General features: G+C 37.4%; 1 protein-coding gene across 1 annotated transcript; it reads left to right on the forward strand.

Moving 5' to 3' along the window:
- The first annotated feature begins 2,907 nt into the window (after positions 1-2,907).
- On the forward strand, positions 2,908-15,019 carry slc25a1b (slc25a1 solute carrier family 25 member 1b). Its single transcript, XM_086301544.1, has 9 exons — positions 2,908-3,303; positions 6,688-6,795; positions 9,286-9,385; positions 9,989-10,127; positions 11,256-11,340; positions 11,527-11,631; positions 11,737-11,852; positions 11,937-12,010; positions 13,490-15,019. Exons 1-9 carry the CDS (start codon positions 3,192-3,194, stop codon positions 13,602-13,604), a joined length of 954 nt encoding a protein of 317 aa, XP_086157670.1. The 5' UTR covers positions 2,908-3,191; the 3' UTR covers positions 13,605-15,019.
- The last annotated feature ends 132 nt before the right edge of the window (positions 15,020-15,151 follow it).

A 15,151-nucleotide genomic window follows, 5' to 3' on the forward strand; every position in this document is an offset into this window, starting at 1 on the left:
CAGCTTGTAAAGAGATTGTGAGGAAAGAACCACTGTGAGTTTTGGTGTTGAAGAAATGCCAGTTGAAATTGAACTCATGTAATACCACTTTTTAATGGATTTTAAATGCTATTTCTATAGAACCCTTGTGCTTAAACTGAGCACTCAAAGCACATTTTCCTATAAGCCTCAGTCACCCAAGCAGACATCAGACATTCATTCAAGGATTTTTCTCTATACCTAAGCACTTTGTCTAATCTTCATGCACATTCCGATAGATGGCAACTTAGTGGTTTCCTTAAGGACACTTCGACATATAGACTGGAGTAGCCGGGGGAACTGATCCATCAACCTTCAGTTTGATAGATGACCCATTCTACTGGTATAGTGAGTCAATGCAACTTTTATTTAAACACTCAAAAGAACATTTGTCTATTTCTGGGACCAGCACTCCAATACAGGAAGTCTGGATCCGCTCTCTAACTAATCCTAATCTCTGATCCTATGGGTATTACCCAGTCGGCAATACAGAGCTTAAATGGGGCAGATGGTTGAGGGGACTCGCCCAGTTCTAATTGCCTCAAAAGTCATCCATGTGTCTACCCTGCCTCCACAGATAAAAACCAGACTCTGAGTAGTTTTACATGCCCGGTCAGTATCTTACCAGCCACACCAATTCCGACAACTGCCCTGTAGATTAGTGCACTTGGTAACAAACTGTGTTAAATATAACAGGTTGGAAAACTAAGCCCCAAGGGTCAGTTACTTTTAAAGGGCTGGAGTAACCTGTACGAGTTATTTATACTAATGCAGATTAATACTCAGGTTTTAACCTTTACTTTTTCACAAAGGGTTAAAAAGGGAATGTCCACTCCTTAGATTTTTTTTTATTAGAACAATTTAGCAAGAACAAAGCAAAGGGGGAATCAAATCATCTGAATTATACTTATCTAATGAACCTACTCTGAGCTAATGCTAACTTTTGTCTGATCTTTGTGAGGAGAAAAGTTGGAGAGAACAGGCACATCCAGATCTGAAGTTGTGCTTATCTCTGTGCTCTGTGAAGTCCTCTTGATTCTATAATATAACACGGCAAAAATGAGCAGAGGAAAAGGCAAAAAATACAAGACCGATTTGCAGGTTAATAGTTTGGGCAGCTGTTAAATCCTCTGGCATCTCTGCAGCACTTTTCGGCCGTGAACATCTTACAAAGGGCAGAAATCTTTATCTCATCTGCACAAGATTTTTATACCCAGTCATCCCTTCTCTTTCTGGACATTACATTTTCTGAGATGACATCTGGCCTCACCCACTCTGACATCCATAGACTGTTGTTGACTACTAATCACCCGGTGTCCAGTCACACCTTATCATCCTCTCTCTGACTTTTCCACATGCATGATTTAAAGCAAAGTTTAAACTTTAAAATCACTTAATTACATTTTCTTCTTTGCTGTGTTATTCTTTGTGTTGAAAATTCTATTACATATGAACATTCAATCAAATATAAATACAATTCAGTTCATGTTTCATTCAGTTTATGCAATTTTATTTCAATTAGCTTATTCTCATATGTACATCCATTTTAGTAAATCCCTTTTTAATTCAAATACAAAGGAATACTTTCTCTCACTTCAAACTCAGTGTTTATTGATCACACTATACTCAGTACAATTTCTTTTATCAAATCAGTCATGTTAAAATCAGATATTCTTTTAGATCCGTGGCTCTTCAGCTTTGCTCCCTCCCTCCCTCCCTCCCTCACCCACTCACTCCAAAGGCAGACTCTCAGTGTGACAGAGGCCTGTCATTAGAACCATTATTTTCCAAGGTCCAAACTGGATCATGTCTACATAATCCAGACATTAGAACAGTTTTAATTACTCAAACTGCATTTCTCATGCAGCACATTAATCAGACTTATGCTTTTATTATATCTTTGATTAAGAATAAGGATGATTTACTATATTTTTCAAAAGCACATATAGAAAAAAGTCTGTTGCAGCACTCTGCATCACTTTTAACATATAAGGCTGGATGTTAAAGACCTTTTACCCTCAGATGTGATGAGAAGCTGGGAGGACTTCAATCTCTCTCTGTCCCCAAATGGCATCTGGGAAAAGGCAAAGCCTCTTGAAGAAATGGGTACAGGGTTAAACATTAATACAAATCAAAGTTTAACTTCATCCAACTTCAGTTAATGTGATGTTAGATAAGCTATAGGAAAATTAATGGTTAAGCTAGAGCTCTGTGCGGAGGTCTTGAGCCACTGCACAGTTCATCATATTTTACTTCCAAGAAGTTACCTTATTGTAATTTTTAAAGTGGTCCTGTGAAATAGTTTTCCATCATTTAGAGTGTTTCACTGGACACTGGCTGCTTGTCATTTTCAGTCAAGTCCTTGTACCTTACAGTTTTCAGACACATGTTTTGTTTGTTTGTTTGTTAAGTCACTTAGGACCATTAAAAAAAATCAACAGCAGATTTTCAAAGTAATCTGAAAAAGGAAAAAGATTTGCACAGGAACTAAGAGGTGAATCTAACCCTATAGTTTATCCATATGCTGTTACTGACTCCTCATCAGAAATGGTCTCAGTGGCAAGGTGACTGTCTTGACGAAGGGAAACAAGGAATAAGAAAGTTCAGTCCGTGTTAAGAATAAAGGTAGTCATATGAAATATTGACTTTAAAGTTCATTAGAACTTGTACAAACTCTGTTTTTGCAATATTGCAGAATAAAGTCCTGTACTGTACACTCACTCCAGCCCAGCAGGTGGCGGAAATAAGTCTAATTATACGAGGTTAATCGCCGCACAGAAGAATGAAAAGAAGAGAAACGGCGCCCTCTAAAGGCGTGTCAAGTATGTCGCTTAATGAGGCCGGTCCTCCTTAAATGTTTGTGACAAACATGGCGTTGTGCGGTATTGGGGGGGAAAGTGACACGTCCTGCCTCGCCCTGAATAAATACTGAGTCGATGCTGCCAACCTCTGTATGGCACGGAGGGAAGTTCCCTGTCAAAAGTACACAGACACGCACTCTTAGCCAGCATCAAAAGTCCAATGTTCAGCACCGCCTGCTCGCCTTTTTATTTTTCCGCCGCCGCTGCACTGAACACCCAGACTGCACCAGGACTCACAGCTGGCTGAGTTTGCGGCGATAGAGGAGGTCCGGATTGACTTCAAAAAGAAAGTTAGGCCGGGGTACCGCAGTCATGTCTGGACAAAACACATTTGTCAGCCCGTTTCACAGACCCCAGTGTTTGGCTGCTGCAGCTCCCGCGGGGAAAGCCAAACTTACCCATCCCGGCAAGGCCATTTTAGCAGGTAAGAAAGTTGATGTGGGACTGAGCAGAGGCCGCCCTGCAACTTGTTTCGAAGTTTCAACAGTGAGCCTTTAATTGCAGGTGGGATCAGAGCATAGCAGTAATCACTTCCTAGTGTCTCCGGCAAACATCTGCTGCTCAGCCTCTGTGTTATCACTATTATTATCTTCTTTTTATCTTTTCAGGCTAAAGTGTTTGCTTGTTTCTCTTTTTGTTGTAGAAAACCTGACATTTGGTAGATTTGGTCTGTTCAGCCAAAACATTTAGCAATTTGGTAAATGATAAACTTAAAATAAGTCTGCCTCTTTATGACCCAGGATCCAGGAAAGGGGGTTTTGCACACGTCTTACTATTTTGCTAAGTATTATACTGTTGTACAAGTACAGCATGGTTATTTTGAGAAGTTAGCAGTCCACCCTTTATAGTCGACTGCAGCAGGCTTATCTGTGAACACCATAATCAGGAAATAGCGGGTAGATAAACATATCTGAAGTTTTCAAGTGTCTTAAAAAATAATGTCAGAGTTCAACATTAAACCAGGATTCAGTCTGAATAGGAGCAATAATTACAGCAAGCAAACTCTGATGTGGTAAGAACAAAATTTAAAGTATTTCTAAACAGAGGAATAATTATGGCCTCTAAGACATGAACAGAAGGTCCATGTGAGTCTGCTGTGGTACAAAACACTTACCTGCCTGCACAGAGCACCTGCTGTGACAAACCCTGCTCCTCAGCTTGGGGCCAGAGGAGCTGGTATGATCTGGGACTTGTAGACTCTAGCATTCAGACAGCTGAGTGAAATGAACTCTGGTGTCCTGCAGGTTTCACGGGTCAGTCAGTGACATACACATATTTTGCACAGCTCAGTGTGTACTAACTAGAGGACAGTCAACATTGCAACATTGTTAGCATGCACACACATGCTCCAGTTTTACTAAGCTTATTTTTTAACATTAGGATCTGGTTGTATGCCAGATATCAATTAAGCTTTGTCCTAGATTATAAATGTCAAGTGGAGCTTTCTGTTGAACTTTGCTTTTAGGTCCAGCTTTAATCCATTTTTGTGAAACTTGTTATAAAAGTTCAAAGATAAAGCCGCACATGTCCGTGTGATTTTTCTCTGTGTCACAGTCAGCAGTTCAGTGGGTGTTTTCTGCTGATGTGCTGGCTGTGTATGGTGTCCTCAAAGGCCCAGCTCTCCATGTTCCCTATAATGAGCCACAGTGACAAAGCACATTGCTCTCTCACCCTTTGCATGCATTCTCCAACATGCCAGCCACAAATATGGTTCTCCTGCTCTCTCTCATTGAATCCTGGCAGAAATGACCACTTGTTGACTAGAAGCACACTAGAAGAGGACTTTATATATCCAACTTTGTGTATAATGGGAATAATCTGGCTGTATCAAAAGTACTGTAAAACACACTATTAATAACCCAGTATATATGTGATGTACATAGATGGAGCTATTGTTGAGGCATTTTTGCCAAGAAATCCCATTTTTCTGTTGGCACTGAAATGCCATCTTCTACTTTTTTTTCTTTTCTTTTTTTTTTTAAGGTGTAGTTTGACAGTTTGACTCACTGCATTTTTCCAAACATACAGCTTTCATATAGCTTTCATGTGAAAGTTGAAGTTCTTATTCACTTGGATAGTGTTTGGCAAGTGTGAATGGGAGATTATCCACACACCATGTGATGTCACAGACTATGTAAAAGATGTACATGGCCACTTTTATGTCACTCACTGGTTAACACAGCATTAAGATGAAGCAATTAGCCTGGCTTGTTCAAAGATATTAGAATTACTATATGTTGCTATTACCTCATAAGCTTACTGGCACAATATGCGCTCTTATCCTGCTAGTATGAAGTAAAAAAAAAAAAAAAGTAAATGTAAATTAAATACTTATGTATGATTTTTTTTTTTTTTTTTTTCTGAAAAAGTACAGGTCATGTTAATAACCTTTTACACCAGTAATATCTTGGGTCTGTTTTACATTCCTTCCTACTGTAACATTTCCAAAAGATACTACTAAATATTGCTGTTCTAATGTTTCCTAAGGAACCACGTGCCTTCTCTTTATAGAAATAATTTTTGTTATTGTTGCAAGTAATTTTAAAAAGGAAAAAGTAGTTTCAGAATTCCTGCTCGGCATGTCTGTACATGCTGGACTTAATAAACCAGTTCTGTATCTTTTTCCAGCTTCAATATGGGGAACGAGCTGCAGGTACTACTCAGCTGCGTCTTGATGCAGACTGTTTTTTTTTTTTGTTTTGTTTTGTTTTTTTCTATTTAGACAGAATTATGCCTGGGTGTGTCATAAATGGCACCGTTTATGTAATGGGCTGGTAGCCAAAATGCTACCATGTTTGATGTTGTTGTGAAGACAGTGGTTAGTCAGACTGTAATTAAGGGTTTTTTTTTTTTTTTTCACAAACAGCCCCACTTGCTTGTTTGCGTGTGAGCTAGAATCATTGTTGTGTTGGATTTTTCTGCATGACATTTGTTTGAAAGAATGCATGTTACACAACAACACAGAACTGAACTTGTGAATGAATCCAAAAGTAAACATGAGTGAAAAAGCACATTAAAGCCTTTATTTTCATCCACTGAGTTCTTAGTTTTCCCCATTATTGCCAGATACTCTCAACACATTGAACCCAGAAGCACACTGGCCAAAACAACCTATATTTTGTCTAGCTTTTCCCCTTTTTACCCCACTTTTTACAGTTCTTAATGCTTTGACAGTTTACTACTTGTAATTTAAACTTGTCCCTTCTGGGTAGTCGAGGAACTGGTCCGCTGTCACCTTGCTGAATCCATCCTGCTGCACATTAATGTGTATGGAGAGTACACACCCCCTTGAGTTGGAGATGGGCCAAGGGGAGTATCTGTAGTCAGAAAACAACTGAAAAAACAGCTGAGCCAATCAGCTGCAGGATGCTTGTTAGCTGTTCAACTGCAGATCTGTAGCAACCAGGCTTTTAAGGTGGAGCTAGTCTGCACTTGTACATGAATAACTATAGCAGGCATCCGTGAAACAGTGCAGTGTAGATGTGGTGAATGCTAATGTGCACCTCACTAACATTTTTGAAAAGCGACTTTTCTTTTCACACTTGCTTTTATTCTACAAGCCGTATCAGATATCCTTCACACCTAACCACACCAAGGTTTTTATCTGTATTCCTTTGAGCTTCTTTTAAATGGTCACATGGCTTGCATCTTGTGTGTATTTTATTTAATTGATTTTGTTTTTTAAATTTATTGCATTTTATTTTGTGTGAGCTGCAAAAATAAACCTTTTAGTCTTTTAAATAGCTCGTTTTGACTCTTTTGAAACCAGCATTTTCTTTTTCCCCCCTCCTCCTTGCCCGTTCTTTAGGTGGGATTGCAGGAGGCATAGAGATCTGCATCACCTTCCCAACAGAATATGTTAAAACACAACTGCAGCTAGATGAAAAGGCCAATCCTCCTAAATACAAAGGCATTGGTGAGTCCTTGTTTAATGTTGTCTTTTTCTTTTTTTTATTTAGTTCTAGCACTTTTGATGATATCACAATTCAAAAAAACAAAACAAAACACATTTAACATACCTTATAATTAGGGGTGCAACGATACACAAAATTCACGGTTCGGTTCGGTTTGATTCTTTGGTGTCACAGTTCGATATTTTTTCGATACAAAAAAAATGTTCATGCCTTTTTAATTTGTCATTTATTAAAATTATAAATATTAATTTTAACTCAAAAGTACAGTTTTTAAATTTAATGTTGCTGAAACAAAAAAGTAATAAAAAAATAAAAATATCTGATTGAGGAATCACTCATCTTTGGAAAAGAGAGTTTATTACAGAGAAATGGCTCTTTCCAAAATAAAAGCTATACTATACGCTTCTTCTGGGCTATATTCTCAGCAGCATATTAAACATATCAGGTCCCCATAAGGAGAATCATGTGCTAACGGCTGTCTAAATGACTCGGGTAAAGTTTGTAGCATGCGTGCTTGTTGTTTTTGTCTGCTTCCACTTGTCTTTGCACTAGGATGCTGTCGGAGTAAATGTGCAGTCATATTCGTTGTGTTCCCACTAGTGCTGTCAGCATTAATCTCGTTGAAATTATGTTAACGCCACAACACTGCAAATCTCCGTTAACGAGCTACCGCCGATCGCCCCGTGTGTGGGGCTAGACGGCCAACACGTTAACGAGCTAACTGCGCTAACACACTAGTTCCCACCCATGTAATTGAGCATTGCGTGGCACATCCAACATACTGTTTTACTTTAGTCCATGACGCGCTTACCTTCAGGGTCATACGTCACATGAAAACCAAAATAGTTCCAAACGCCAGATCTGAATGAGGGTGGGGGAGGTTCAATTTGCCATGTTGCAAGGAGAGCTTCTGTCTCGCTAGCTTCCCCTGCGCTCAGTGAATCTGCGTTCGACTACTCCGCCTAGGCTGCACTGTCGAGCGCAGATCCACTGAGCGCTCAACACAGACAGCATCGTCAGAAGAAAAGTTGATAAAATAAATTAAAAATTTTGTATTGTTCGATACATATGCGTACCGAACCGAAAGCACTGTATCGAACGGTTATCAATACGAGTGTCGTTGCACCCCTACTTATGATGCTTCAGTACTTTATATTACATAAAGTACAGTGCTGATGTAGAGTTAACATTTTTAATAGAACTTATCTGTTGTTATAGTGGCTTCAGAGCATCGGTAATATGGATATCAGTTTAGCAGAGTATCTGTAACTTCACAGAGATAAAACTGGTATCAGTCTTCTTATCTAACTACCATAGAAATCTTTCTGAATCTCTCAATCTATCTCAAAGATTAATTATTTAAACAGAAATCATAGATACTGTTGAAGGAAAAAATCTGAATGAATAATACTTTCAGGATTTCTTTACTTATTAAAATACAAAATTGCAATTCTCAGGTCAGGTAAGGACCTATGTATACGCAGGTATTGACGTTAGGTGGCTAATCTAGATCTGAATGACTGTGGGCGACCCTTACAAGCAGACAACGTGGAGGAGGTGGGCCAAGTTACCATTTCTGTCCTTTGAACTTTGCTCTGCCAGTTTCACAAGACAGTTGATCCCTTAGTAATCAGGCTTTGTACTTATGGCAGTTGACTCCTGTTGGATCTGGGGGAGAATCAAAGCTGCACATGCTGATCTAAATAGCTGAAAAGGATGTTAAACATGGAATAATAATAGATAAAAGTTCAACTCATTGACAAAACAATGATAATGGGCATTCTGGACTGGGCCTTATAATGGCTCAGATGGGTGAGAAAAAACACAACAAAACATCATCTTTAAATTATTGCTCGAGACATACAGTAGACAATACAGAAAATGCGTTTGAAAATGAAAAACCAGAACAAGCAAATAACACCAACACTGTAATAAACACATTTAAAGTTGTTTGCATGAAGATACCGCGACTCGGCTCAATGCAGAATTTCCAATGATGTAAAAACGTATTTGTTTAATGGCTACTTGAAACGGTTAAGGATCAGCTGTACTGGGTGTTAATCATTAATTGTTTAATCATTTATGTTGATTTGAAGTTGTCGCAATCTTTTGGGCTGTTTGCACAGCTCTCCTGACTTACACACCTGGAATAACAAGCATTGTGAGTGCGCAGACATTAGCAAATAGTGTTTGTGTAGTAAATTGATCTTTGCTCATGAACTTTGGCACAAATCGTGCTTGCGTACTGAAACTGAGTACACAGTACAAACCTCGGTACAAAGGACTGTTTGTTGTTTCCATCAAATTCAGTCTTATCTGTTAACAGTTTATTAGAGGTTTTTTTGTTTTGTTTTTTTTTGGTTTTTTTTTTAAATAACTGTGCATATGCACAACTGATCTTTGATACCAGTGGATCAAAGTAAATTTCTTTTTAAAAGCTGCTTCCTTTTGCTTTTTCTCTTGTCATTTATCCTGTTTCCTTCCCTCTGCAGTTGACTGTGTGAAGCAGACAGTGAAAGGTCATGGTGTGAGGGGTCTTTATAGAGGTCTAAGCTCGCTGGTCTATGGCTCTATACCTAAAGCAGCTGTCAGGTACTGCAGCGCCACAAACAAAAAGCAAATGAGCACACTAAACACGTTTTGGAATGTGCACAGTCATCTATTAACTTTACAGCAACTTTTTTCCAACTTAACTTCAGGATTTTTTTCAGGGTTTTTCACTTTGTTTTACAGTGTAGGAATAACATCATGCCATCAAAACTCAAAATAAAAATGTTTCTAATTTTGAAGCAAACTGTAGCTATCACACGATATTATCAAAAGATTTGTCATTGATTTGTATTTGCTTTATGATTAACTGAATATTTGATCAGTTGATTTAAAATTTATAGCCATATGAGTAAATAAAGGTAATTGCTTATTTTTTTATTTGTTCTTAGTTTTGATTGTCACTTGTGAATAATAATTGATGATTTGCCAGGATTTTTTCTCATCCAGACCTAATCTATATTCTCCTCAAGCTTCTTCAGGAGTTTCCTAGTACAGGCCATGGTTGTAGTAAGAAAGGCCAAATGTTAATTCATTAGTTAGTGCAATTCACAATAGGAAAGCCCAAAAGTTGTTACTATTAATGGCTTCTAAGTGAGATGAAATGTATCTCTGAGTTTGTTTAAAAAAATTCTCTCACTTCTACAGATTTGGGATGTTTGAGTTCCTCGGTAATAAGATGCGTGATGAGAGTGGCAAACTAGACAGCAAGCAAGGATTTTTCTGTGGCCTTGGAGCTGGAGTGGCAGAGGCTGTGGTTGTAGTCTGTCCTATGGAAACAATTAAGGTAAAAAAATAAGTTGAACACATCATGTTGTGTGTTTCAATTCAAATATTTTTTATTACGTGTGGTGGAGATACAAATCTCTCTGGGCTTACATCAGGAAGGATATCTGGTGTTTCTATCAAATCAAATCAAATAAATGGAACAACCCATTGGTGCAGTCCCTTGTGAATAAGGAAGGAGCCAAATGTAGCTTTTAGTGGAGTAAGTAAACTTACTTGTGTGGTATATGAATCTTGGCATGGTATTACAGTAACATAAAATAACAATATAGAGGAAATGTTGTTAGTTTTAGCCTTTGCCTGGGTAGGTACATTTGTCACCCTAACCTTGATAAAGTTTCTTTAGACAGGTTCCAAACTAAGTGAAATGACCCAGAAATACCTGTGTGGCAGCCACAAGAAAGGCTAGCTGATTTCTCTAAATGCTGAGAAAAAGTGCTTCAGTGCTCCCTTAATTAGCTCTATTAGGAATAAATACACTTGACCAAGGGATCAGAGTGATGCATTCACAAAGAACATCGACAAAACTGACAGTGGTGCATAATGGTAATGTTAATTATAGGTGCATTTTCCATTTCGTACCATAACTTGCTACATGTATTAAATTTTCAGTAAACAGGCTGTCGAACCCACAGCTGAACTCTAAATTGGATCATTTTCCTCTGGTTAAGATTCCACTGAAAGCATTAACAGGTAGAATGAAAGCTTTCACACTGAATCATCTCCCCAGAGAGTAAACATAAAATGCAATAAATTTGATTTTATAGGTTATATGTTAAATCTTTGGAATGACACAATTATTTTTTTCATGGTTCTCATTTATATTGATCTGAAGTACAGCACAACGAAATACAGTAAGAATGAGTCAGGGTGAAGTAAGATGTGCATGTATTGTTGTATTATAGAACTTCTAGTCAATCTAACATCTAATTCATATACTAAAATGGAAACTAATAAACTAAAACGGAATCAAACATAAACCTTTTATACGGTTAAAAACTTCAGGCATCAAAATAGAAAATATAAACACAATAAAAACACAAAACTAATATCCCTGGTGCGAACACAATTGGAAAATTAAAGTTATGGGATACTGCAGTCATTTAACAGTTCAGCTTTGTCCTTGCAGGTCAAATTCATCCATGATCAGACATCAGCAAATCCAAAGTACAGGGGATTTTTCCATGGGGTGAGGGAGATTATTAGATCCCAAGGTAAGAAGGGCTTCAGTTGCATTATACTGCCACCTGTTGTTCCTACCATTTATACACATGTGTTATTTAGATAATTATCCTCCTTATGACTTCTGAGAAGTTCATGAATTCATTTTAGGTGATAAATATGAAAGCTGTAATGAAGGTTGTCATGAAAAAGTGATTATTTTACTGTTGCACTTTTAGGACTAAAGGGGACTTATCAAGGGTTAACAGCCACTGTCCTAAAACAAGGCTCAAACCAGGCCATCCGCTTCTATGTCATGACTTCACTAAGAAACTGGTACAAAGGTAAGGGAGTCAATACATTTGCAACCACTTGATGCAAATAAAAATGCAGTAAAAAAAAAACAAAAAACTCTTTTTGTTTCTTTTTTTTTTTTTTCTGACGCCTAGGTGATGACCCCAACAAAGCCATTAACCCTTTGATAACTGGACTGTTTGGAGCTATTGCCGGGGCTGCCAGTGTCTTCGGAAACACTCCCCTGGATGTCATTAAGACCAGAATGCAGGTTAGTACCTTAACATATTTCCAGTTTTCCTAGTTTATCCCTTAGCTTTCCAACTAACATGTATATATGCATATTTTCCAACAGGGCCTTGAAGCGCACAAGTACAAAAGCACAGTAGACTGTGCGGTCAAGATCCTGAAGCATGAGGGACCACTGGCGTAAGTTCATGTGCCTGGTTGATATAGTATCTGGGGAAAAATGATTTAAAGGTTTTAAATATATATCTATTTATTCTCACTGTTGGATCTGGCCTTGTTTGAACTGTTAAACTGTCAGTTACCACATTTATATTGGTGAGAACATCATGTAATTTAGTTAGTGACTGCATAGTGTAGTGGTTTACACATCTGCCTAACATACCTGGTTCAAGCCTGGTAGGACACATACATCCTTTGGAGGATGTTTCAGGAAGGGAATCCTATGTGTGTGGTGACTTATCCATCTATCCATTAACCCACTTTATACTATAGACTGAGATTAAGCCTGTTCATTGTAGGAATGATAAAAACAAAGGTGTATTTAAACTCAGAACACATCTGCAGACAATTCAGAATCAAAATGATGTAAGATTTGGATAACCAGAGGAACACAAACTGAAAACTCATCTGTTTATCTTCATTTTGACCATTTTTTTCAAGGTGTTGTGTTATCGTTAATGTCAAAGTTGCTTTAGTTTGATTCACAGGGAAACTTTGTATGGCTCGTCTGTATAGCTTTATAGGTGCTCTGTTTCAGACTAGGTCTACAGCTGCTAATTGATATTTTATCCTCCACTTCATAACTGTTCTTTAAAAAAGTAGTCAGCAGCACAGTAGTGGAGTTGTTAGCACTGTAACGTCACGGGACCGGTTCAAACACTGGTTGGGCTCTTTCTGGGTCGAGTCTGCATGTTCACTCTGTTGTGCCTGCGGGGGTTTCTCCTCTGTACTCCGGCCTTCCCCGTAGTGGCTCAATAATGTAGCAGTTTACACATTTGTCTAACAAGCAAAAGATCCCCAGGAGAGACTAATTCATTTAGGGTCACATCATCAGGTGTAAAAAAAAAAAAAAAAAAAAAAAAAAAAAAAAACCAACTATAATAATAATAATAAAAATATAGCTCTGGCTTCCTCCCACAGTTTAACAGCGCCCATGTTAGGTCAACTTGTGGCTGGACATTGGGTGTGAGGTAGATGAAGTGTGCAAAGTATATTGAATAAACTGTTGTATGGTTAAATGTGACTTATAGTCTGACGTGCTTTGAGTGGTTAGTAGGACTAGAAAAGCACTGTATAATTGCAAGTGCCTTACATTGTCATTACTTCATTACAGTTCTGTAATTTCATAAATATAACAAAAACTAGGGAATGAATAAATGAATATACAAAGCACAAAAATAAAAATAATTTACTGCAGAGTAGCAACATATTATACATTTAAATATTTAAAACTTTAGTTAAGCTGAATTTATACTTATAGGCTCTGTCACCTATGATCTACGGCTTCATATAGATATTTTTGGTCAGAAATGACTAAATTTGGCTTACAGAGTTATTGCCACTAACTTTTTAAAATTATTTTTTATTGACCCTGTAGTATTGTGAAACTCTGATATCATGGTTGCCTAATGTAACATTCACTGTCTGTTACTTCATTAGGTTCTACAAAGGTACTGTGCCTCGGCTGGGTCGGGTGTGTATGGATGTCGCAATAGTCTTCATTATCTACGAGGAAGTTGTGAAGCTCCTGAACTTGGTTTGGAAGACGGACTAAAATCAAGTTGTGCTAAATAAGCAGGACTGTCATGACAGGCCAATCTCCTTAAATCCTGTTTCTAGGTTCAAATATCTACCTCCAAGTGATTTTTCAGAAAGAAAGAAAGAAAGGGATTGGTATGTTCTTGATTGATTTATAGCCCAGCAAACAGTAGTTGGAACTATTATCTAGCAGAATCACTGCTTACAGATGCTCTTTTTTTTTTTTTTAAATTCCACAGAACATTTTTTCACCCTGCTCAATCAGAGAACTGAGAGTGCTCTCAACACAAACAAGGAACTAAAGTTTGTACGTACTGAATCAAAGACAAACCAGTTACTTACCTAATGTAATATATAAACTATAGGTTAAAAAATTATGGGGAGTTGACTCAAATTTATTGAATCAAAAATTTAAACCCCTTTTATATGCAAGTTGTCAGAGAGGTTAGAAACCATTCTGAGGATGTGAAATGCTCCAAAAGCTGCAGGTACATTAAGAACTGCATGGCCGAAGTCAAGATTACAGAATAATCTGCTTTGTGATTTCTTTTATCCTCTCCATGCACCTTGGAAGCAGGTGAAGTTGTGCCAGAAAATTATTTTTTGCTAAGATTACAGAGTAACCAGTTGTGGAAGATGCAGCATTTCTTTAAATGATAATACACATGTTCACATTATTTAGAAATGCACATTTCCATAAAGAAAGTGTTTGTGGGTAAAGAGGGTTCACTATTAAGTTGCAGAGATGTTTTAAATCAGTTAACTTACTAATGTCACTAAAAGTGCCTACGTGCTGTATAATGAATTTTGTGGTGTTTTGCGAATAAGAATGATTATTTAATGTTGTCACTAAAGACTAGAATAATTTACACATACTACTCTGTTCCAGTCAGTGTCTAATAAGTTCATGTCTTCTATTATCCTTCGAACTGTTAGTTTTTTGTTGTTTTTTTCATTCATTGAGAAATGGTGTTATTAGTGCCTTCCATCTCGTTCCTTTCTCATTAACTTTTAATTGCAGTTTATTTTTATTCTTAACTGTGTAATATTAGTTGCCTTTTCTTTTTTTTAATCAACTGATGACCCAATGTGCCAACTGCTGCTTGAAAATATAATGCCATGCTATTAACTGGAGTTCTAGACACGGAGTCTGGTTGTTTACATGCAATGCCTTTTAAATTAGTTTGCTTATCTTATCTCTTTGTGGAGGAGACACAATGTTTACCACATGTTGCCTTTTTCAGCCTCCCGTTTAACCAGACCCTACAGGAGCATCACACTTTGTCACAGATTTTTAAATATTTCTGGAGTTTTCTTGTTAACAGGTGAATATTCTATGAAAAATATACCAGGAGTTAAAAGCTGGTATTGTGCCTTCGATCTTCTTAATTCTAATATCAATGCTCAGAAATAAACATGGATCAGACTGTTGGTATGGTCTTTTTTCTTTCAAGCCATCATCCAAATTTCTCCTAACTTTTTGTCAGAATAAGCATTGTATTCTTTGAATGTGTAGGATTAATAATAATAATAGTGCTATTTGTGTTGTACTATATTAATTTT

The sequence above is a fragment of the Aulonocara sp. 'chitande type north' Nkhata Bay genome, linkage group LG7 (assembly GCF_057382095.1).
Source record: "Aulonocara sp. 'chitande type north' Nkhata Bay isolate Kocher_YH1m ecotype deep benthic linkage group LG7, A_spYH_male_GT1.1, whole genome shotgun sequence".
Taxonomy (NCBI): Eukaryota; Metazoa; Chordata; class Actinopteri; order Cichliformes; family Cichlidae; genus Aulonocara; species Aulonocara sp. 'chitande type north' Nkhata Bay.

Bases quoted from the DNA above. Each gene is read 5' to 3' on its own strand.
- slc25a1b (XM_086301544.1), top strand. From the start codon at position 3,192: ATGTCTGGACAAAACACATTTGTCAGCCCGTTTCACAGACCCCAGTGT. The intron at 3,304-6,687 runs GTAAGAAAGTTG...CCCGTTCTTTAG, and splicing joins CGGCAAGGCCATTTTAGCAG to GTGGGATTGCAGGAGGCATA. The intron at 11,632-11,736 runs GTAAGGGAGTCA...TCTGACGCCTAG, and splicing joins ACTAAGAAACTGGTACAAAG to GTGATGACCCCAACAAAGCC.